The 24173-nt window shown below is 45.8% G+C and overlaps 2 protein-coding genes across 10 annotated transcripts in view; one reads left to right on the top strand and one right to left on the bottom strand.

Moving 5' to 3' along the window:
* Window positions 1–596: 596 nt before the first annotated feature.
* Window positions 597–5303, bottom strand: UTP11 (UTP11 small subunit processome component). Its single transcript, XM_068917575.1, has 8 exons — window positions 5161–5303; window positions 5014–5075; window positions 4781–4883; window positions 4426–4539; window positions 3611–3704; window positions 3172–3302; window positions 1474–1584; window positions 597–882 (listed from the first exon to the last, which is right to left on the bottom strand). Exons 1-8 carry the CDS (start codon window positions 5221–5223, stop codon window positions 799–801), a joined length of 762 nt encoding a protein of 253 aa, XP_068773676.1. The 5' UTR covers window positions 5224–5303; the 3' UTR covers window positions 597–798.
* Window positions 5304–5515: 212 nt separating this feature from the next.
* FHL3 (four and a half LIM domains 3) overlaps window positions 5516–24173 on the top strand; it is a 31843-nt gene continuing 13185 nt past the window's right edge. For 2 of the 9 annotated variants that reach the window (XM_068917251.1, XM_068917247.1), the window contains exon 1: window positions 6327–6425. Coding sequence is in view for 2 of the 9 variants with exons in the window: in XM_068917241.1 (XP_068773342.1) it covers window positions 18812–18992 (181 nt within the window). In the remaining 7 variants the exon portion in view is untranslated. Of the gene's footprint in view, window positions 5618–6136; window positions 6281–6326; window positions 6426–6786; window positions 6873–18805; window positions 18993–19519; window positions 19765–24173 lie in introns of those variants that run through there. The other 7 variants (XM_068917249.1, XM_068917245.1, XM_068917246.1 and 4 more) reach the window with 7 other exon arrangements.

Below are 24173 nucleotides of genomic sequence, written 5' to 3'. Positions count from 1 at the left end.
TCGGTTCAGACTTAGTAATACTGTTACACTGGAAATTGCTCATCCTAGGAGCAGTACCCCTTTCTAAGGCATGGGATAAAATACATACAAATAGCTATGTGTATACGTGTACTCGGGTACCAAAGTTATTCACAAAGGATGAGACCTCTTTCCTTCCTGCAGAGCAGAACCACCAACTCCTCAATTCAGCACCATTCCTGAATAGCCTTTGGCTAAGATGGCGCCTGAATTTAGCAATGTGCCTTTAGCAGCGCCTTTCATCTCTCACGTTTCAAAGCAAAATACTTTGTGCAGATAAAACAGAAAAATCAAAGATGGATGTGGGGAAAAAAGGAAAAAAGTGATTAGAAAGATAACATTCAACTGTAGCCTGTTAGAAAAGCTAGCTAAAAAAGCTGACCTAGAATCTTGTGTTTGGCCGTGTCATGGACTGCCGGCCACACAACTGAAAGTAACAAAAAGCCCAGAAGACCTTGTTTGTGTGCTGCTTGCACCCTGTCTTCTAGTCTCATAGCTTTGACCTTGACTTTTAAAGGATTGCTTACAGCGCACATCACTAGGACATCCAGGCACTTCTTGTAAGTTTACAATGTAAATAGCATGAGGACAAACTCTTTATTAATCCATTAATTAGATAAAATGTGTTTATGGATAATAGAAGGCCCACAGTAATTTGTTTTGACAAAGTGTTAGGCTGCAGCAGAAGTCAGACTGATATTGACAGCATATCAGTACTTCGTAAGGAGAATCCTCCTTCTTCTAAGCAAAGACGGCAGCATTAGTTATTTCACGGAACAGTTAACGTTTCCGCTGAAGTTTGAACTTGTAAATAGCTGGACCATTTGTTGTCTCTTTCTTCACCTTCACTTTCTGAGTTTTGTCCTGAAAAAAGAACAAGAAAACTACTTTATTTGCTAGCATATAACAAGAAACCTCCTTACACAGGCCCTGCCTGGGACTGAAAAGTGAATACTTTCCACTGTTTAGATGGGGATTTTATTTCCCTTTGTTTTTCTGCTTTTAGCTTGTCAGACACAATCTGTTTTGCTTATAGGCACCAGTGGGTGACAAGCCCCACCAAAACAAGTAATATTTTGGTCATTAGGATTTTTAATATTTTCTTGTAACCTACAGAACTGCTTCCTTCCCTCTGCTACCTGAAAGCATTACTTTGGTACTTGAGAGGTGAGAGCAATAGTATTTTAGAAAAGACTGTACACCATTTAAAGAATTAAATCTTTGTCCTTGCTAATATGGTAGAGTTGTAACATGACTAGTAACTTAAATTTTATCTGCTATTCCAATTGTAATGCTTTGTGAAACCCTCTCCTTGCCTTCTCCATACCAAAGAGGGAGTTACTGTGAGGAGTTACCTGGAAATGTCAGTATAAAACTGGAACAAAGATGTACCTATGTACAAAACCAGACCCAAAGACATTAACAAAACAGATCAAAAAAAACTAAATCCTTCACCAAAAGATCTTTGCGTGTCTGGATTTTCTGTGCAATAACAAACATCGTCTTTTCTCGCTCAATACGCTGCTTCAGGAGGTCATACTGATTCTTCCTTTGTTGGGCTAATTTCTGGAGAAGAAAAAAGCATTTTTAAGAAATAAAGAAACAAGACAGTAGCCTGGAACTGAGCCCTTCTGAGAACTTGGACCTCATACACTTTTTTGCTTTTTAAATCTTAATAGAGTTCTATTAAAGAATCCTGCTTCTATTATGTGGTTGGATTCCAGAAAACCGTGTAACATCTTGATTATCAGACTAGAGGTTTTCTAATTAGGGCTTGATTCTTCTTGCTTGTTAATCTCTTAAATCTAAACTAAAAAATACTCTTCTAACCTGGCTTGGATACTGTAGAGCCCTGTTGGGTAGGTGGTCTCCGGAAACCTCAATTTTCATCTGAACTTGAATGCTGACTGTAAGAGAATATTTAACTCTGAAAGGAAAACCCACAACTCTATTCAGAGAGGAAAAAAGGCCTGTGACCAATTTGTGAAGTGCCTAGAAATTGCACAGAGGGCTCCCGAAATGCAACTTGTTTGGTCATGTTTATCTACTAAGAGCTGATGGTTTTCCCAGCACAAAATGGTATTACTGAAGGTGTGATTTAAGTAATTAATCTAAAGAGAACAGATCCCAACATGCTTACAATGTGACTCAGATAGTCAGAGAAGACTCATCAGTCTAAAACTTGTCCAACCGCTTTACTGAGAAGCCAAACTGAAAGTTGGCAAGATGGAAGGGACCACAGGACATTATCTGACATCTGAATTGGAAGACAACAGACTACAGATTTTACCAATCAGCGATTTCATTTCAAATTTTATTTTTACCTTATATATACGGACTCAAGCTTATAAGACTATCCACTCTATCAAAACTAATTAGGAAGTATTTATAGTGCTAAAGTGAACTTTAGCTACTTCCAGGACTGAACTGCTGTGATATGAAAAAGTTGATGCTGTGTAAGCAATTCATGCTGAAGAATCATGAAACAATTTAAATTAGGAAAGCTAGGAAATGAGACCACAGCTTAAATCTCTTTAAGAGGAGGAGGAAGGGGGAAGCAGGGACAATCTGCAAGAGAAAGATTACTATGATTGTTGGCATTACAGAAAAGAGGAATAAATTGTGTAACTGAAATTTCATAGATATATCTATGTTGGAAGAAGCTCCTTCACATCTCTAATCAGGGGTATGAGAGTCTTTTTGAGTTTTGGAGAAGACTTAACAGTGAGATGTTGTAAAATCACACTTAAAACTATAGCAATCTAATGAAAAGATAATCCTATAGATATATGTTGTGTAACAGGAGAAATGGATCAAGTTTGTCAAGGAACACCTCTAATCAGATCTATACCACCCCACTGTGGCCCATATCGCTGCAAAGAATACAAGTCACAGCTCTATAGTACAGTGGTCTGGGATATGACTGAACAAATTCTGTGTTGGTCCAGGATTTGACTGTAGGTCTACAGATACTTTGTGATTGTGACATACAGTATACAGCATCCAGTGTGTCACCAATAAATTCTAGCATAACAGAACAACTTTGTCCTCCTCCACAATGTTCCAGTGAACTCTTTTTGAGGACTTATTACAGAAAAGATGTAAGGTGTAAGTTAAGAGCACTATAATACAGATAGTGGTAGCACAAACTACCTTTAAGCGAGCAGGATCAGTAGCTCCTTTCAGTGTCTCTTTCTGTAATGTTGCAATGGTTGGTCGGTTGTACACTCTATCTACTAGCTCTGGAACGGTATCCAGATGAGTTGAAATGTCAAATTCTTGAACTAAAAATAAAAAAGAATACTAGGAATAAACTCTCACACTTCTTGGACTAATGCTCAGCAAACCTTCCAAATGTAGCTTATGTACAGTCAGCAATGGAGAGAGCCCTAGCAAGATAGCTCCTGCACAACTAAGGCCTTCTCTAATAATCAAAAGGGATTTTCAGAACACTTGAACTACTTTTCCTGAAATAGAATCTTCTTTTACAACAACAGCTTAAAGCACCTTGGTACTTTGATGTTTTACTTCAGGCTGTGTAAAATCTATAAAACAAACAAAAAAATTCTGACAAAGCCTTTAAGTATCTTACCTTCTTTTTTGGTATCAAAGAAGAACACATGCTTGTTGGGCTGCTTCCCCTCAGCATCCAGGAGATGGAGCTCTGACTTCAGCCTTTCGATTTTCTGCACAAAGGAAGAGTTAATCTCAGTTTTGCTAAATATCTGTAACAAGGTGAATCATCTTCTTGAAGGAAATTCCTGTTTGTTTCTCAAAAGTACCCGCATCCAAACTTTTTCTTTTTCTGTCTTTTTTAAGTATAGGTAGTCTATATTTAATGTTTTTTCCTCCAAACCTTCTCAGATAGAAGTTAATTTCCGGTATTACCAAGCCAAATATGTATAAATCATCTTTCAAACATGAGTAACTTATTTTGAGGGCAGACAAAATAGAAAGGATTACCTTGGAAGCACTAGCAAAGATCTGAAGGAAAATCCAAAGCTGACTAACTTTTACTTAGTGTGGACCACACTGTTTAATGTAGTTGCATTAATGGTAATGTGTGGACCAATAGCTGGGAATAAATCATTTTCAGAAGGAGTCAAATGTATGCTGCCTGCCTAGAATATTTAACCTATTTCAGTAACATACTCTGTTCCTGATAAATGAGAAACAAGAATGTTTAATGTTTGAAATTCACAAGTTTGCCATGTTTTATTACATTCAATATACAGTAGAGTTCTTGGTACAGCTTACACCCTGAGGTTCCATATAGAGCTTCACTGATGTTTCTACCTGTCATTTTTGGTATTACACAAACCCAATTTCACCAACCATGATTTTTGCTTTAAATTTTCTTGTTGCTGTTTGTTTCTCAGCCAACTGAAAAAGCAAAGTATTTATTACCTTGGCTTCTGCCACTCTTTTCATTTCCACGTACTTGAGATCCTGTGTCCTCATCACTTTCACCTGTTCAGGGGTCACTTCATCCTTTGGCTGCTTAATTACATGAACGCCATCCTAAAACCAGACGGAAGACAGTACTAGACACTGATATCACTCTAGCTGTAGCATACCATCAACCCCAACAAAAAGCAGAAGCTCCTGTCTGTCCTTTGCCCGCAGATGCGCCTTCTTTTCTTCAAAGGCGAGCCTTCCTCCATTTACTAATTCATAAATGAAAACGAGGCAGAAGGAAAACCAGTGATGTCACTCAGAGCAACAGAGCGTAGCCCTGCCTGCGGGCAACCTGGTTTCTCACCTGCAGCCTCGCACGGGTCATCTTGAAGTAGAACTCATCGGGGTTCTTGTCCAGCGCTTTCTTCTGCAGCGCCCGCAGGACATTCTGCTTCTTGCGGTAGTCGCTAGGGGGAAGCGAGGCGGTCAGCGGCCCCTCCCGTCACCCTGCCGGGGCCGGGCCCTCGGCGGCGGCGCTCGGCGCTCTGCCGCAGCCGCCGAGGGCCGGGCCGGGGGCGGCCCGCCGCGGGCACTCACTCGGCGCGCAGCCGGTAGTCCTTCTTCTTCTCCAGCAGCCCCAGCCTCCTCCGCGCCGCCGGCTACGGAGACACAGACAGCGTCGGCGGGCGGGCGCGGGGCCCGGGGCCCGGCCGGGCCCGGCGGGGGGGGGGGGGGCGCACTGACCTGTGCCCGCTCGCGGTGCGGGCGCTGCCCCGACTTGGCGGCTTTCCTGAAGGCGGCCGACATGGCTGCGGCTCCGACCGGCGGGCAACCACGCGCCCTCGCCCCGCCCCCGCGCCGGAAGCCGCCGCGTGCGGAGCCAGGCGCGGCGCGCGGGGGCTGCCGGGAGGGGAGGCCGTGCGCGTCTCCATGGCGACGCGCGGCCCGGGCCCGCCGGGAGCAGCGGCAGCCCCGGGCCGGGGCCGGGGCCGGGGCGGCGGCTCCCTACAGGCGGCCCGGCCGTTGAGCAAAGGCGCTGCCGCAGCCCGGCCCGGCAGCGCGGGCGGAAGCGCTCCGCCCCCGGCGCCTCTCCGCGGCAGGTGCCGCCCGCCGGCGCGGCTCGCTCCGCCGCTCCCCTCTTGCGGGCGCGCGGCGGCATCGGGGCCGGGCGGCCGCGCTGCCCTCTCCGGCTCGCGCTCCGGTACGGGCCACCGGCTACCGGCGCCGTTCGCCGCCGGGGCCGCGGCGGGAGCGTCCGCGCGGGTCATGCGCGCCCGGAAGCGCGTTTGGGTTGGCGCAGGTGACTCGGGAACCAAACCGTCGGCACGGAAGAACGGGAAGGACGCGGCGGGAAGGGCAGACGCCCCTTGGAGGCGCCCCGGGGGCCCGGGGCGGCGGAGCGCGGGGCGGGCCCCGCCGAGCGCTGCGCAGGCGGAGCCGGCACCGGGAGCTGCGGCACGCGGGGCAGCGTGCTTCCCCGCCGAGCCGTCCGGGCTGAGCGCGGCCGCTCCGGTGCCCTCCTGGCGGGAGCTGCCGCCGCAGCGCCGCCCGCAGGGCCTTCCCCGCCGGCGGCCCTGCTCCGCCAGCCCCGCCCACTCCTCTCCGCCCCGCCCTTCTCCGCCTCCCTCCGCCCCTCCTGGCTCCGCCAGCCCCGCCCACTCCTCTCCGCCCCGCCCTTCTCCGCCTCCCTCCGCCCCTCCTGGCTCCGCCAGCCCCGCCCACTCCTCTCCGCCCCGCCCCTCCTCGCCCCGCTCCGCCCGCCGGGGCGGGCTCGGCTCGGCTCGGTTCTGCGCTGCCGGCGGGGGCGCCGCTCGCCGCCCTCTGCTCAGCGCCGGGACCGGCAGCAGCGAGCGGCGCTGACCAGGTGGGGCGGACCGGGCGGCAGGGGCCGGGGCCGGGGCCGGGGCGGCGGGGGCGCGCCCCGGGGCCGGTGTGCGCGGCGCGGTCCGGTCCGAGCGCGGCGGCGGGGGCCGAGCATCCCTGTGGCGGCACGCGGCTGGTTTCGTGTGGTCGGTACCCGTGGTCTAAACTCGCTGGGGCAGCTGGATTTGTTTTTTTCTTCGAGGAAGTACAGTTTTGTCTTTTTCTGAGAGAAAAAAGCTTGGCGCCACAGTCTCTTTCCGCGGCTGTAGAGTTGTAATCCTGAAGTTGTGTTTTATTAAGCAAACTCTGATAGTTTATCCAAGCAATAAACTTAGAAGCAAACTTAAAGCAAACGCTCAGACTTAGTATAGGGAAGTTTTCAGCGCCTTCTGAATGTTTGCTTTCTGTCCAAAGACTCCTAGGGTAGGGACAGATTACGATTACTCAGAGCCTTAGTTCGTTGGTTGGTTGGTTGTTAGAGGATGACTCAAAAGTCACAGTTGGAATCTTGTTTCTTTATGAAATAGCTCAGCAGCTCTTCAAAACGTTCCCTCCTGAACGTGGTTCAGTTTTACACTGTTATATATTTTCAGGTAATGTTTTCTTTCTTGGTTTTTAGTTTTCTAGGTGTTTTGTACCTGTGGCTATATTAATCACTTTCCCCTTCCATGAGATTTCACGGAAGTGCTGGATGTACTTTGTAGTTAGCCTAGCTGAAGCGTGTTAGGAGGAATTACTCTGCACTGATTGAAAGCTGATTAGGTGGGATATGATGGTGGTTACCTGTCTTTGCTGTGTTGGCTTTGATACTGAGGTCTCTCTATTGAGATTTGAATTTAATCTGTTCATTGTCTCCCTGTTTTGAAAATCATAAAGAAACGTTGCCGTTTTGGAGAACCTATCGTAGGAGCGTAGGGAAGGCTGTCCTGCATCAGGCCAAAGGTCTGATGAGCCCGGTATCCTGTTGGCTGCTCAGGCCACGGGTGAACGGCTAGGGAAGGCGCTGGGAGGAGGTTGTATGTACGAGTACTTTTCTGACTCTTCTACCAACTACTTGAAATCTGTGGCTTTTTCAGCTGCTACCAATGTGTGCTTGTCAAATATTCTGTTCACTTTTGAGAACCGTTTTCTTGAATATCTCCTCTGAAGCCTCCAGTATTCAAAAATCTGCTTTTGGCTTGGGTAATATTTTTCTGCTGTTTACAAAGGTGTTGAAGCTGCCTCATTTCCCTAATTTGCTTTGTCAAGAGGTGGTTTAGCTTCCTGAGAGACAGGCTATCAGCAGGATGGCAGGAAAGGGGAAATCTGTCATTTCTTCTGTCTTATTTTTGTGCTATTTCTTCCTTTTTATAGGATGGAGACCACATGGTTGCCGCTTCCTCTGGCTAGTTACTTCTGCAACTTTTCTTGAAATAGGTGCAGAGTTGCTGGCATTAGTTTAATTCTTACGCAGCCAGGACTGTAATTTTTAATACTTCTAAGGCTAGTGTAGTGTTATCAGACAAAAATGCAGGCGATATTGTAGTAGCTGTGTGCCCAGAAGTGGATGCTTCCCAGCAAAACGTATGATTTGGACTAAGAACCCCTTAAGCCTGTACGTAGCGGGTGGTGGGGACATACTAGAGGCAAGGTGGTGTTTGGGATGACCGAGAATTCCCTTCCAGGAAGCCCCGTGAAAAGTCCCTTGGTCTCATCTTCTGAAGTATCATGTCTCCGTGTTCGATGTTTTTGAGGGGCCTCTTGGAGGAGAATTTGGACATTCCTGAATGTTGCATCTCCCCTGCCTTCAGAATAGCCTCCAAGGAGCTGAGAAGTGACTAGTGTGCTGAGGATCAGGGTCGTTCCTTGGCCTTTAGGAGGATGGTAGGTCATTGCCCTTCCCTCTGCAGGGTTTGCAGCCATCTGCAGCGCGTCTGCTGTCAGCTCTGCTTCCTGTTTACACTGCAGTTTGCTTTAGACTGGACTCTGAAACAGTGATGCTGACAGAGGACGAGGCCAGCACCTGGGTGGCTCAGCTCTCCGAGGCTGTCGCAGGGAGAGAGGGCAGGAGTCTTTTTCCTGGCCCGTGTCATTGTATCTGCCCTGCTCATGCATTCTTTTTTCTGTAGAAAGTGATCCTTGCGTGGCTATAGACAACGTTCACTGCTCAGCAGGTTTCAAAAGGATATTATGTATGTTTAGCTCAGTGATGCTCTTTAGGGGTTCACTTCTGTCTTGGAGCTGCTAGGTCTAAAACCCTGAACTGATGGATTCAGGAAAAACTTCTCTATAGGCAGGTTACTGAAATTCCCAATGCACCACCTTTGGAAGTATTTGGTTCAGATCGCTTTGGTTCAGGACTCACTTGTTCTACTGCTTGTTCTAGTAGGCAAGATGCTTTCTACTGTGCGTTCCTAATGGCAGCTCAGCTGATGCTGTTGTGTGGCCTGCTGCTTCCTGCAATACTAACAGGAAAACAGACCAAGTTAATTCCTCTTTAGGCTCAAGTGATTCTTTTCCCCCTGAGGAAAGGGCTTTTACAGTAATTGCAACACTGATAAACGAAATTTTCATGGTGGCTTGCTGGGTTCCTGTTCGTGTTTGTGGGATTTGCGCTGTGCCCAGCTTCCATAAGGTCGTGCTTGAAGAACCTTTACTGCATCAGTAATCTCAGAGGAGAGATGAACGTAAACCTTTTTGCCTCTGCCTCACCTTTCATGTCACAGAAGTTTCCATATATGAAGGTATTTACAGAAAATTGGGGACCGACTGACTGGCTATGTCTGACTAGAAGCCAAACTTCTTAAGGGTTGGAGCATCATGTTTGCTCCAATAAGGAAACCATCTTCCTGCGGTGTTCAGTATCCCTGATCAACATCTATTCTTGCATTGCCAGTGCCCTCAATGGAGTATCTAGCTCGGTCTGGCAAGAAGGTGGAGGAGGCACTCGCTGTTCTCCTGTCCAGCCTTCTCGTCTAGAGTGCAAGCTGCTACCCTTTGTTCTTTGTGGGACTTGAACTATTTCTGCTTGTGGAAGTGCAATTTGGAGGCTCAGAGTGGAAAAATTCAGAGAGAAATTGAAAATGTTTTGCCTGATGATGTCATCAGAGCAAATGTAAGCCTTTAAAAAAATAAAGGAAAAAAGGACAGCTATAACAATAACCACCAACTGCATCTAGGGAAGGGAGAAGGCCAGTTATTGGGGGGGCACAGAGAAACTCTTACTAGAATTATTTAATCCTCATACTATTACCAAGAGTTTTAGCAGTTTAGAATTATTTTTCAAGGACTGGACATTTTAAATATGAGGGTTGAGACTTTGCAAGCAAGGGGGTTCAGCTGCACACGCGCTGTTGATTTCAGTAGGATTTGCGTCCCACAGCCAGATTTGACAGCTCCGACTGTTCTCTGTGAAGCAGCTGCCATGAAGCTGCTGCGGTCTACTCAGTTCTCTGGTCCTTCCAGACACAGGAGGTGGCATTTCCGACAGTGACTGATATGTAGTTACTAGACTTTAGCTGTTCAGAAGTGGGTATGTCTTTAGGTACAGCTGGAAGGAAAAATGCTCCATTCTGGGGAGATGTAGTTGCTGAGAAAAGTTCTTGGTCTTTGTTTCTTCTCTTCCTTCCATTTTGCATTGGCTTTGCCAGCTGTGAAATACAATTGTCAGCAGTTTACAAGGAGGGGGGAGTGTCAGTTTTCCTGTTGAAGAAAATATCAAGGGTCTGATTGCGAAAGGAGAGGGGAAACTGAAGAATGCCACACAGCTTCCACCTTCCTGTGTTTCATCCTGGCAGAATCGCCTCTGCTCGGTGACTCACTTTGTGTCTGTTGATGTTTGCTGAATGGAGAACAATTTTAACAAATGATTCTGCCTTTATTCAATAGGAGCCCTCTGAGATGATAATATTACTCTAAAGGGAACCAGAAAGGCATGGCTATTAAGAGTAAGCTAATAGTCTTAATATTCTTAATCAAGAGTTATTTAGAAATGTGTTAACACGGGATACAAATAGCAATGGAATAAAGATCCTGAAATTTCTGTACAATCTCACTCTGACTTTATTTGGCCTGTGGTCATCTGACTGTGAGTGTTAACTCACATCGCTTCTGATCTGGCTCTGAATGCATCACTGTAGGTTGTCCCAAGTTTGAAAGTCACATTGTTCTTTTATTGTAAAATACTTTGAGCTTCTCCTATACAAAAGTAATTCTTCTTAAATCAGCACCATGGATAAATATTAAGAAACTCTTGATCCTTCTGACTGGAATCATTGCTGGGCAAAAGCTTGTTTTTAATGCTTATGCCCAACCTGCCCAGTGCCAGTTCTGTTCAGGAATACAAGTCAGCTTCCAGGACCAAAGCTAGGGGCTGATGCCAAGGACAAAATCTTCACTGCTTCAATTTTCCTAACTTAGTTTTGAATGTCTAAGCTGCAGGCCAGAGGAATGTGCTATACCCAACCTGGAGCTGTCAGCAGCCCACAAAACTCATAAATCCAGTGAGCGGAGATGTCAGTACAGGTGACTGGACAGCTGGAGTTGTTCTCTCTGCACACAAGGGGGAAAGGGACCTCTGAATAGCTCAAGGAAATACTCTGTGTTGATGGAACTGCTGCAGCTCTGCTTCCCGAGTGTTTCCTTCACCACATGTTACACTTGACCCTGCCAGTACTAAACGCCAATAGGAGTCAAGTCATTGTCCCCAGTGGCAGATTAAACTGCTTTGCCATTGTTGAGAGTCCAAGATTTTCCTCTCTCACCCTGGTTAAACGACTGCTTGGATGTGTAGCCAAAGTAAACATGAGCTAATAAAAAAAACGTAGAGATAACAGATGCTGAATAGCCGTTATGGACTAAACGGTCATGCTATAGCACAAAGACGTGTGGGTTTTGCTTGCTTATTTTCAGCTTTAGTTTTTGCAGCTCAGTTACTTGAAATTGAGGTGATATACATCAGGTATAACTTTCTACTGCCATAGGAGAACGGTAGGTATATATATGTTTTGAAGAAGAAAGGGGTCTCTTAGGCTGCTGAGGATCTAGTATCCGTGTTAAATACTATTTTGCACAAACCGCAGGCCAGCACTTCCTCAACTGAGCGCTGGAAACGCTGTGGCAGTCTGTGCAGCTTTGGAATACTTTGCTGTGTTTCCCAGTGCTCCGTTTCCTTGTTGACCAAAAGCACTTTTTCAATTGACTTTTCCACTTATTCAGTACACAGCCTTTGAAGCTCATTGCTGTAAGATAACATTGTGATCAGTAGTCTGGGAGGGTTTGTAAAGAGAGGAGATGTCTACGTGCATATCAGGAGTGCCTAGACTTACGGGAAAGGAAAGAATGAGTTTTGGAGAGGATCAGAAATCTTTCAGTGTGTAAAAGCACTATGGAGTGATTGGCATTGCAAGGTCCCTGTATGCCTGTGGTGTATGGAGTAGGGCTGTTGAGTACTGTGTTATTCAAGGTGGTGGTGCTGAAGTGAATCGCTGGATAGGGAGTATAATTGTTTAGAAATACATCTGTCATAAGTGCTCCTATGTTGCTAGCGTACATAGTCGCTGTTTGTCTGAAGCTGGCTGAACTGCCTGAGTCTTTTTACAGCATCTTTCTTTGCTTTGCTTTTTCTGTAGGCTGGGTTGGCATGGCCTTAGGCCCTGATGAGTTCATGGTCTCTGACGCTGTGTCCTTCGGCCACTTCTGTGGCAGAACGGTAGGCAGCTGATCAAAAGGTTGTGGAGAGACTGGAGGCTGAGAGTGAGATATGACATTAAAGGATTAAAGGCTGCCGGGCAATAATTACCATAAACGATGCAGACAAGTCCAGATCTAGGAACAGTTTTTCCTCTTTCATCCCAAGCTAGTCAGGACTCATGCTGACAGCACACCTGGAAATGAGGTAATTGAATACTCTGCCCACATTGTTCAGATTAGTTAGGGCTTGGGCACAGACATAGCATATATTTTCTCTGCTCCTGGGCAACCTTTGTTCTCCTGCAGCCAGGAAGTCTTACTGATGAACTGAGACGTGACAGGGTGCTTCTCTTCCTTTCCTGGGAAAGATACCCCTCAGCCATCTGTGGTATGACTGTCCTGAGAAATACCTTTCCAGATGTGGAGATCTTGCTACTGTTGAAGTGAGAGTAGGAAATGCTTCTAGTGTTGCCCGAACATGTTATGTAGGTCAATTGCGAAGAAGATGCAACATGAATCAGAAAAGGAGTTGGAAGAGGAGGAAACTCACTGGATTGCACCTTGACATCCCCTGCCAATGAAGAATTTTTTTCTATCAGCACAGAAGTGCCATTGGAGATCACACTCGTTCTCTTCTGTGCTCCCTATACGATCCTGTAACTATGAGTAGCTGAACTGGAAATAGAAGACTTCAAACAGAAGTTGTCCCTCTATCCCTTTCTACAGAGATAGAGTGAGGTCTCCTCCTTGTCCCTCTGGAAAACAAGCTGCATCAAAATCATTGCTCTAACTGCATCCGTTTTGGGTGAATGAGCCTCCAGAAGATGTTTTTGTGGAGGCACAGTCATCACATTTTTCTGGCAGCTGCTCTCTGGTGGAGTGCTAGCCTAAACAGCTCAGATGATTTTCCCACCAGGTAATCGACACACTGTTTGGTGCTCAGCAGCAGCTTGAGAAGCACCAGGAGTGCAAGCCAACAGGCGGAGCGTGCTAGGCCTGGGCGTTTGGAGGTCAGTGATGGTGGGAAACATCCTAAAAACGTCCCTCATCTGGGCAGAGCTTCACTGAGCACTCAGCTTCCCTTCCCAGAGGAAGTAGCCTGAATTTACCTGTTGCTCTGTAGAGACCTGTAGGCTAAAACAAATTAGAAACATTGGGACCAACCTTAACTGATAAAACAATTTGCCAGCTTTTAGCCTCAAGGCCCCTCATCCCTAAGGGCTTTCCAGGGTAATGACTTGAGTTGGTTTCCCAGAAAGATGCTCTTGGATATGTGCTGTTGGTGATCCTCTGGCTTATTACTGGCCTTTTTATTTTTTCAAGAGCCAGCTCTTGTTAGCTTCGTTCTCACAGTATTGTTTTCTTTCTAGAAGAAGCTTTTGCTGGCTCTTCCAAACTGTCACATGGGAATTACTTACTAGCTTAGATTGTTTTGTTTTGTTTTGTTTTGACCCAAAGCTGTGCTTTGCTCCTCTCTGTAACCCTGCCAACATCATTTCCAGTCTCTTTTAAGCATATGTTTTGCAATAATATGTAAACTCTTGGCTCCACATAACTGCCTTACAGAGAGATTATTATCTTTTAACAAAGGAATTGAGAAGCTAATAGTGAGAACAAAAGCACTATCTGGAAAGCCTGTAAAACTATCCTGACCTTTCCCACTGGTCACAGCCTAGACTTTTGCATCTAGCTAGCAGATGGCAGACATCAGGGTGGACTTTAGTTGGTTTACGTAGTCCTCTGCCCAGTCACTGCGTTTGCTGGAAATGTGCTCTGCACGTTGTTGCCATCTGGGCTTGAGTGTACTATTCTTATAATCTCGAGGGAGCCTTCCCTCGCAGAGCTCAGCTCTGATGGAAGTCCTTTTTGGCTGACCTTGCATTAGGGCAAGAATTAGCAATGTGGATTTTTGAGATTTGACAGCAGCATTCTTCTTATGAAGAAAACTGGCTTGGGAAATGTTTTGTCATGGCTGGGAAAGGAAGGTATGCCACTTGCCAGCTGGGTTTTCTGAGTATCCAACTGGGTGCCTGGTATTAAACTGGACACTGAGGAGATCAATATTTATGCTTGCAGAACTCCAGAAGAATGTGCTGCAGGAATGCAAAGGCTTTCACAAAACCTGCTGAATAATTTACCTGTGCTTTGGATAGGAAAACTTTGATGTATAGGTAGGAAGGAAATTGTGCAGGGCCATTCAGTAAATTAGCAGCAGAGGGGGGCATATACCTCGTATTTTCTGATATTAAAAAGTTCCTCCTTGGTTTGCATCAGTGTGTTTCTGTGGGGCTGTGTCTCATCTGCAGAAATAAGGACTGATGGCTAGAGAATTGGCATCTTTGGAAGTGAAATTTCTCTCCTAATTAGTGCATTGCTCAGTGGAGTTATAGGTGAGTTGAGAGAAGTTCCAGTTGCTCCATGTGTTTTGGAGTTTATTGCTTATGACTACTATATATGAGTGTACAGATTTCAGCATAGCAGAAGTGTGTAAAGTTGATGCTGTGGTGCTTGTTGGATGAGACCATCTGCACCTAACATTTCTATCCTCATTGCTTGTTCCTTTGCACTGCAGTAATATCATAGACCTGGAGGTTGTAAATTGCAAGAGAAGTTATGCAAAATGGCTTTGGGGCAGTTTATGTTTGTGAATCTTTGTTGTTGTTCTTGTAAATACAAAACCTGATGCACCAGACTAAAAATAATGTCATCAGAATAAATTCTCTATAAATGTTTTCTAAACCCCTTGAATTGTGATTATCCTTAAAACTTGTGTTCAGATGGCTCCTGTCACGCAGGCAGAATGAGGGCTCCAAGTGGCATGAATAACTGCCCTTGGCAGCACTATTCACCAGAGAAGTAGCTAAGTTGGGGTCCTGTATGTTCTGACCTGCTCGAGTCACAGGTCATCTATTCACACCAGCTGCTGCAGTGTCCAGTAGAATCTCCTGCGTTACTTTTTAAAGCCTTCTATATGCAGGGACAAAAAATAGATCAGAAGACTCTCACATATGCCATGAAGATCCTTTCCTGACCTGTGTGCTGCGCAGTCACCTTCTCCTCCAAACTCTTTCCAACCAGCCTCACCTCCCCGGGCTGTTCCAAGGGTTTTGCCTTTGTTTTTACGAGTGAGCCTGAGGTTGTGGTGTTCCCTTCTGCTCATCCTTTGGTAGGGCTGGTATGTTGGGATATGTTGAATCTGGAGCTAAGACTCTGGGAATTGCAAGGGAGCTGACAAGTGACAGCTTAAAGGAGGAGTCAGATTTGGGAGTCCTGATAGTAGGCAGAATCTGTATCTGAACCTGAGCGAACGGGCTGCTTCTCAGAGAAGCTGAACACTGTCTTTGCCTGGAACCAAAAGGAAGGATATAGGTGCTCAGCATCCCTGGAATTGAGATGCCAAGCTACAGGCTGCCAATAAATAAATAAAAAGCTGACCTCTGTTCCCAGGCTGTAACCTATTCTGGCTTGGAAATACAACATTTCAGATGTGGAAGGATATGTCCCTGCTTGAGCAGCCCATCCTGTGAGCTGCCGTCCTCCAGGGAAGCAGGGTGGTTACGTTCCCATTTTCACGGTGCGGCTCTTCATATGCCCTCAGAGAGCTGTGTTCACTTTTTAAATCACAGCGCTCTGTACTTCTGACACTTCCGTGCTGGATTGCTAAGTACCGAAGCTACAACATGTGTTTGTCCTCTGTTCCCTCCTGCCTGATCCAGTCCATCCTTAGAGAAAAGTCTCACTCTTTCCTCGGCCTCTTGAGCTCTCCTGTCGTACGCTGGTTGGAGGGTACTTGAGGCTGCTTTTGATACAAACTCCCAGCAGAATTTGTGTGACTGTCCGAAAAAGGCTCCTCTCCGAGTCTGCCCTGCTACAGCTTTGTCCCTTTGTTTCTCAGGCGTAAAGGGTGCCTGCCTTTTGCACGCTGTCTCCAGCTTAGCCGGCCAGCCCTCGTTCAGCCACACTCTTAGGAAATCTTAGTGGAGAGTTAGACCTGGCAGATGGAGGCCTGTTACCTCACTCCACAAAAATGCTTTGTTATTGAGAAAATGGAAACTGTCTGAGGTTTGGGAGCTGAATAGGATCATTGGTGTCTGTTTTAACCGCAGTTTGGTCGTGGCTGCTGAACATTCCCCTAGCCGAGCATTCCCTTTTTCTACACCCATAATCTTCAAGTCATCGGAGAGCTGCAACGATTTAACTCATTAGCTGAGTGAATGCTGAATACTGTTGCATACTCTGCAGAAACTTCACTAAAACCTCAGCATCTTCCAGCAAAAGAAAAAGGGCTAGCCAATAAATAACCCTTTGCAAACTGTTCCCCAGAAAAGCGATTTCCTACAGATACTAAGCCAAGCTCGACTCTTTTTTACAGTCTCAGCTGTTCCCTGTGTTTACTCTGATTATTTTAGAAAGTTGTATTAAATTATGTGGAACTTCTTGGAGAAAAAAGAGGGGTATGCATGGAGGCTTTGGTTTTGTAATCCTTTAACACAGGTATCTCAATCCCAGTTCTGAAGAAAAACTTCTGTGCATCAGGAAATTTTAAAAGCAGGTTTCAGCAGTCTCCTGAGTGCTGGGAGGTCAGGAGGACAGGAGAAAGAATAAAAACAGGATTCAGCTCTTTGCAAGCTGGTTTTCATATTGCTGTGAATGACTTAGGTTAGTCAGTACCAGTTCACAAAAGGGCATTAACCTAAATACAAGCCTTGTGTTAGTTAAGATATTTGTATGCATTTATGAAACTATGATATCTGATACCTCCTGCTGAGAAGATTGCATAAGCATTATTCACCAAGCACCCTAGCAGAACTGACAGGAGCAGTGTTAGCATTTTGGAAGGGAAATGAACACTTTATTTATGTATTTTTAAACTAATGAATCTTAGCAGGCCAAATGAATGTCTTCCAGCTGCTACAGATGTTTTACATGACTAAATATCTTAGTGCATAGAAAAACCTAGAATATTGGAACCACAAGATTATAGATATTTAATTATTGCCCTGGAATGTAAATATGGCCTTGATATTTTGAATTTGTTTATCTAGTTTTCAAGTGCTCACACAGAAACCCCTCAACAAATACAGCTCCTAGTTTGTTATCTGGGAAGAAGAGTGATTATTCAGCATCTTCTACATGTGCCTTTGAATATCAGAGTGGATTTTAGTAACAGTAATTTGCTTAACTGCAGAAATAATCCCAGCTGGTTCCAGGCAGAACCCAGGATCAGTGTTTTAGCTATAATGAACTGTTTCCGTTTGAGACCCCCTACTCTCTGTGGGTTTACAGTGTGACCATAAAAATCCTTTCCAGGCTGAGCTCTGGCTCCTGAGGTCTTTGGGGAGGATCTTTTTTTTTTTTTTTTTCTTAATATAAAATGAGAATTGTAAAAACAAATGGCAGTTTATTTGCAAACTGTATCTTCCCAGTTTAAAGCCCGTTCTGGCTGTGTGTTGTTCCTGTAACCCTAAAGCAACCTTATTTTTGAATAATGTAAGCCCACAGGATTTCCCTCATGTGAGTGTGTTAGAAGTTGGATAATTTCTGTTGTAGGTCAGTCAGTGGCTGCAGATCATGCCGTTTGCTACTAAAACAGCATATATATTAACTTAGAACTGTTGTGGAAAAATGTTCTGGATTTTCAGGCTCAAAAGATGTTAAATAGTAATAATATAAAATGTTGAACTGAAAGGCCTGACTTCAGCGTGGTTGAAGACAAAAAAATTCCTCCTTGAGGTCTGCAGCTGAGGGCGGTATTCCTAGATGTTGCCTAGGATGCTAGGATAGTGAAGAACCGAAAAAAGCAGATCCTGAACTGTCTTTGAGCACAAAGACTACTTCTGAGAATCACGATCCCAAGTACTGGCCTAAACTACTGACTTTTGCCATGCTTTTGACCTTACCTTGGAATTCCACTACCCTCATTTAAGAAGAAAATGGCTTTTCTGCTCTTCAGAACTAACACAGTTTGAACAGAGGTATAACTCTTGGGGTTCCAGCATTCCAGTGCCTTCTTATGAGTCAACTTGCTCATTTTTAAAGCTCCAAGTTTAATTACCAGGAGTATCTAGCAAAGACACAGTGTTATTTGGACAAAAGATCTGGAGTGCAGAGTAACTGCGCAGGAGTGTGTCCATCCGTCTCTCCCTCTCCTTTTCCCGTTTCTCAGAAGCAGTTCGGTCTGTGGAATCCATTTGGACGTGGGTCTATAACGTGCATCAGTGGACTTTGTGGTTTCCAGGTGGATTGGGATAGATGCTCCATGTCAGAAGAGGAAATAAGCTTTCCAGCTTAATCACTGGACAGGACTCAGATTTTGGTTCTATTTTTAGCTCCACCAGGCATGCATTGTGCCAAAACCCTCCAGGGTGTAGGTCCCAGGAGGGAGGTAGAGTAACTCCCTGCCCTGCAGGTGCTGTAAGAGCAAATAATGTTTTTGCTGGTGACATCTTGCAGGGAATGGAGGACGCAGTAATCCTATGAAAGGTACAGGATTTTAGGTCTGGTTAACTCTGGAAACTAAGCACTCTTCCACTTACGATCTTGCACTGGATCATCACATATGTTTGTGTTATCTGCAATAGGGAGACAGGGAGCTAAACTTTCTGTTTAGGGACGCTAATATTTAGTTCATATACTGGAATGAGAATTAGGTCATTTCACCTGCCCTTTTCTCAGCATACGGGCGGGCATTTTTACATAAAGAAGCCAGCAATGAAATCTTAAGGTATTTCACTAGCTATCTTACACTCAGTGAAAACTTTGATACCAAGAAAATTGCTGTAATATCTCATTCAGAGTGTTCTGGAATATGTAGAGTGATAGTGGTACTTACCAAGGAGTCATTAATAGCAAAAAGTACACAATGTGTTGCATGGAACTCGACCAAGAAAAGTTTTATTTCTTGTATTTCTCAACCCTATGCAAACGTCATGTAAGTCACAGGAACATTAAGCCTGGCCCCCTGAGCCTGTATAAAAGTCTTGCATGTGTTGTTTTTGGAGACCCTGAAGAGTTGTGTGTGGAAAATCACAAACGCGTTTCAGGTTGGTGAAGGTGTTAGACCATGTGCTCGGATTATATCATGCTTCATGCTCTGTGGAACAATGACTCAACTAAGGAATGGTGAAATCTGTGCTTTCAGATCCTTTATAGTTTTGAGTTTTAATTTTGGAAGAAGATGCAGAACTGGAACTCTGATTAAGAGGGGAAGGGGGCAGTCCCAAAACGTTGACTAAGTGGACCCCCAAGTAGATCATTCTGTACTAGTCCTTTCCAGTGGAAATCGATGCGAGTTCTGCTGCTGACTTCGTTAGCACCGAGACCTGTTAGGAAAGGCTTATTAATAATGATGTTTATTAGCATTTAACTTTCTGTTATGAGTTTCGCTTGTACATTCTTCTTTTCTGTCATCATGACATTGGCGGGGGGAAAAAGGGTTCAGAAGTGTATTATATCTGACAAAATTAGAATCTGGAATTCTTATGTTTCTTATGAAAGTTTAGAGTAACTTTAATTGTAAGAGTCTTAATTTCCAGCCGCAAGTAATGAAATCTGAACCTCCGTAGGAAACGCAATCCCTGTGCTGAGGTCACCCTCTGGTTTATGATGTGACTGCTTTTGTTTCTGGGCAAGCGCTCGGCTGTTTTGCTAGTGCAGCGATGATTTAGTAGTGAGAGGCTCTGGTGTGTCACACCTGCTGTAACCGACTCCGCGAGAGCCACCAGGAGAGCCAGTCCTGCCTTGGCTTCCTGCGTCGCTGCAGCCGCTGAGACCGTGCTGGGTGTTACGCCGATCCGGGGCGTTCAGCAATGCAAGGTAACGGTTAAGAGAACTGGTCTGAGGTTTTTGTTTGTGGGGTTTGCCGATTTGGGACAAATGCTCTGTAAATAAATCATTTTTGTCTGGATCGGTCGGGGGAGCAGAGGGGAGGGTATCCAGGTGGTGGTGTTCCCTTGCCGAAGGGAAGCCTGCAATCCTCCAACCGCCCGAGCACGCGACCGGCGTTGGGAGCTCTTTCATCGCGCCGGGGCACCCCGCCGCGCTCTCACTCCAGCGGACGCTTTCCTGGGACGGGCGCGGGCGGCTGCTGGTCTTTTCCGGCAATGAGCGGGAGCAGCCTCACTGCAGCTAAGAAATCGGGCGTTTCTTCTTGTCGTCTGCTTCGGGGCTGCAACGTCAGCTCGTGCTGGTCTTTACCTGAAAGCCTTGGCGAGAGGGCCCTCTGTGCTGGCACCCTGGCCGTTCAGTTCTTTGGTGTCGACGGCGAATCTGCGTCCTGTCAGTCGCCGTCCAAATCCCGGATTTCTGTGAGAGGATGAGGAGCCACAGGCCTGCATCAGGGGCTTTCTGACATTGTTGTTCCTTCCCTGTTCGTGCAGGGCGCCTGCTTTCTGTGCAGCAGCCGTTTTCATCTCTTCTCAAGTTCTTAGGCACGGTCAGCGCAGGCGCTTCCCCGTGCCGCGGGCCAGCAGCGCTGCTGGGTGCTGCGGTCCCAGGCTCGATGCCGTCGGCGTGGCGAGCAGCGGCGCTGCTTCTGCAGGGGCAGACGTATTGGAAACTTGATGTTTAGCTGGGTCGCGCGAAGGCGTTCGCGTTTAACTTTGTGAGCGTTTGTGCCCGTTTGTAATAGCTGTTTCCACTTAGTTTCATGGATGTGGCGACAGTTTTCAGCATTGCAGCAGAGCGTGGCAGAAATCGGAAAGCATGTCGCTTCTTGCAAATCTCTTTTTAGTCCTCACGAGGACTTACTTCTTAGAGCTTTTACGTAAAAAAAAAAGTGACGATTATAACTGACGGCTTCTCTTATTTAGAATGTGCAATATTTAAGAGTAATTTAAAAGGGTGTCAGTGAGAAATGCTCTAACAAGGAGACTGACTTGCAGATAACTAACTGTGTATGGCAGAAGTAAACGACACCTGGGGACCAGCTCATCAAGCCAAGAAAGCATCAGCTGCACGAGGTGGAAACTTGTTTCATTTTTGTGTTGGCAAGGCAGTGGTTAAAAGACGAGAGTGTCCTCTTGCTTTCCAGGATCCCCTGCCGGTCTCCATTGGGCAGTTCCTTGCACTCTCCAGGCTCAGCTCTGCTGCCCTTGTAGAGTTACCTTTTTCCAGGACGGCTGCAGCTGGCACATGCAGCATCTCCCAGGCAACAGATGATCTTAGTTTTGTTTCAGACCACAAGCAAGCAGTTCTGGGGATGGTAACCTGAGACAGCCAGTCTTTGCCAGGATTCAATCCTTCCCCAGATTTAGAAGGTGCTGATATGCTGGGGGTTACAGAGTTGTAATTGCCTTTCCTTGCAAGGGACACTAACGGCTGTAAAAGGTCCTTTAGACAGAGACTGTGCTTGCTCCTCATAGGAGGCCAGCACACAGGTGCCCACAGTTCCTGATTAGACAACAGGAGAGACGGGCTGCTGGAAAGAACGTGTGGCACACAAGTGACATTTCTGTGTCTCCCCGCCACCTTGCACCCAGCACTTGCTTCGCTCCGCTGGTTTTGCGTGCCAGGAGAACAGCCTGGAAAGGCACAAAAGTGCCAGGGCCATAACTCTAGGTTATCTTTGCAGTTGGTATATCTGGTTGTATGCAAGAATCCAACTACAAATGCTTGAGACTGGGAAACAAAGAATCAGCTCAAAAAGGGAATATTTTGACCAAATTAAGGGGAAAAAAACAATCTCTTTGCTCTTTAAGTAATAGCTGTGCATTAAATGAAATGTCTGTTTTATATGTCTTTGCTTGCTCCTGTAAGTAAAAGCTGCTTTGTTTATAAAAACTGAAGTTGAGCAGACCTTTAATCAACAGAAGAGCTGCCAGGCTTTCTGGAGAAGACAGTTAATAAGGGACTGGGTTCAGACCAAGCAAGTTCGCTTTTCAGCATGTGAGCACAAAGCACGTGCACCGCAGCTGCATCCTTCCCGTGCAGCCAGTCCACAAATCCAAGTGCACGCTTGTTAAGCAGCAAGCTTGAAGTAGCCCCTTGAATGCCTTTGTGTGCAAAACAGAGGTGTAATGTTGTAAGTACCTTTTATCCAGGGACTACAAAAGGCTTTGTAAACGCTAGCTTAAATAATATATAACCTCAGAAATAAAATGTCTTCATCCTCCATTTAAAAAGAAAAAAAACTGCTTCTGAGGGGGAAGGAATAGTAAAAACTACAGCATATGGCTTGAATTGTAAGAGAAGTTTAGGGAAACAGCAGAATTCCTACTTTTTGCAGTGATTTCTGTACAGAGATGTGCAGACCCCAACACCTAGCAACTAGAGCAGTCTGATTATTTTTTCTGCATGGAGGCTGTGATGTCTATTTGAATTGCATGATCCTGGTGTGCTGAGCAGATCTAAGATGAAGGTGAATTGGCCTGAGTGTGCAGTTAGTCATTTCCTGTCATGCTTTCCGTGTTTGAAGTCCAGTGTGCTAGATGTGACCTTTATTGCACGGGGCAAAGAGATTTTGAAACATTATTGCCAGAGTCCTCAATTTGTCCGTTTGGATAAGCAGTTAGGCATTTATATGGCTATGGGCCAACTTTGCTGGTTTATATGGGCATAAATCAATTCAGTCCAAAATTAAACTTTTATTACTAGATTTTAATCCTCATAACGTACTTACTCTTTGGGACTCCCTTTTCCTTTTCGTAATATCACGGACATTATGTTGATCTTGCTGGGTTTCTGCCCTGGGAATATTTAGCAATTCTCTGTGGACGTCCTAGGCTCTGGGTAAGTAACAGAATTGTCTTTTGAGTTTGGGGCGCGAATGCGTTTTCCCCTGTTCGCTCTTTGTGGGTGTTTGTTTGCTTCCCAGAGAATACTGACCTCACGAAGGGGCCCTGGTCCTCGTGAGAGGCTGTAATCACACTGGCGTGGTGTTCGAAGGCTGTAGTACACAGACAAGAAAAACATGCTACAACAGGCAGATAACGTGAGGCACCATGTGTACCAATTTGTAGTTTTGTGTGCATTTATATATACTCTGTTCATGACTTTCTTGATGGAACCTCATCCAGTGGTTCCTTGCAGCTCCTTTTCTTGTCTATTACTTTATAGTGACAAGGACGAAGAACCTATAAATTAACCCTTTTCTAAGCAACAGGCGTTTGAATTTCCAGATTAGCTTCTGCATAGATCTGGTGTGAAATTTGGGGCCTGGAGGCCAGCCACTGCCCATTAATTTGCTTCATATGGTTGATGGCTATCTTTACGGTTTGTTTGTTTGTTTGCGTTACTGTTTGTTGCCCGTAGCACGATGATTAATGTACGGTCTGCGCAAGATGTCTGAAATGCCTATTCAGCCCTGCACAAGCAACAAGTTCCTCATTCTGGCCCAATTTTCTAGTTGAAAAAGGAAAATTAAGGAAGTTCATGGGTTTGATGTTGGCTTACTGCCATGGTGTGATTTGTCACACCCCTTCACTGATGGCATTTTTGCTAGTACTCTTGAGGCCAAGATGGCACAAGCAGATAGCAATTAAGCACGTTTGCGTTTTGGGAATTTCATGGGAGATGCTGGTAAAGTCTGACACTGGCAGCCTCCTTGCGATGGCCCCTGGAAGCGCTGCTGCTGAGCCTGCGCTTTGCCCGCCGGCGCGTATCACACGGGAGCAGTGAGCCTTGATGCCTTAAAGCCCTGCGATGTTCTTCCCCTCTCTGAGTTGTCGCAAACAAAGCGACTTCCTCTTGGAATCAGAGCACAGGGAGTTTCATGATCAAAATTAGCATTGACAGGGTTTGTTTTCTCAGACTAAGAAAGCCTGAAGCCTGCGTGCGCTTGCTTTCAGTATGCAGCCCAATGTTGCTAAGGGTACAGCTCGTGGTATGTCGAAACAGATGACCGTTCTGGAAGCACGTATCCCAAATCACAGAAATCCAGGTCTCCCTGGGAGCATCTAGGGAGCATGACTTTCTGGATGTTGGTTCTGTGACTGTTCTGTGTGCTGTGACATGGATGATCGTGTGCCTTGAAAATGCTTTTCAAAAAAAATCTTTTACTGAGCTTCGGGTGGGTTTTTACTCTGTCATCACTGAGGTTCATCAGTAACCGTCCTGTGCATCCATCCTGCCTTTTGAAACTTTACAGTTTTTTTTCCCTCAGTTTTGGAGTGTTTCTGTGACTCTCTAACTCCTACAGCAATAGATTATCTGCTTACTGAAAACCTCCTTCATCAGGTGGTCAGCTGTGCTGATGCGCTTCCAGGAGCGTGGCATGCATGTTTTGC

The sequence above is a fragment of the Struthio camelus genome, chromosome 23 (assembly GCF_040807025.1).
Source record: "Struthio camelus isolate bStrCam1 chromosome 23, bStrCam1.hap1, whole genome shotgun sequence".
Lineage (NCBI taxonomy): Eukaryota > Metazoa > Chordata > Aves > Struthioniformes > Struthionidae > Struthio > Struthio camelus.
Note: the sequence above shows the minus strand (reverse complement) of the source record. Positions and strands in the feature narration are given on the sequence as shown.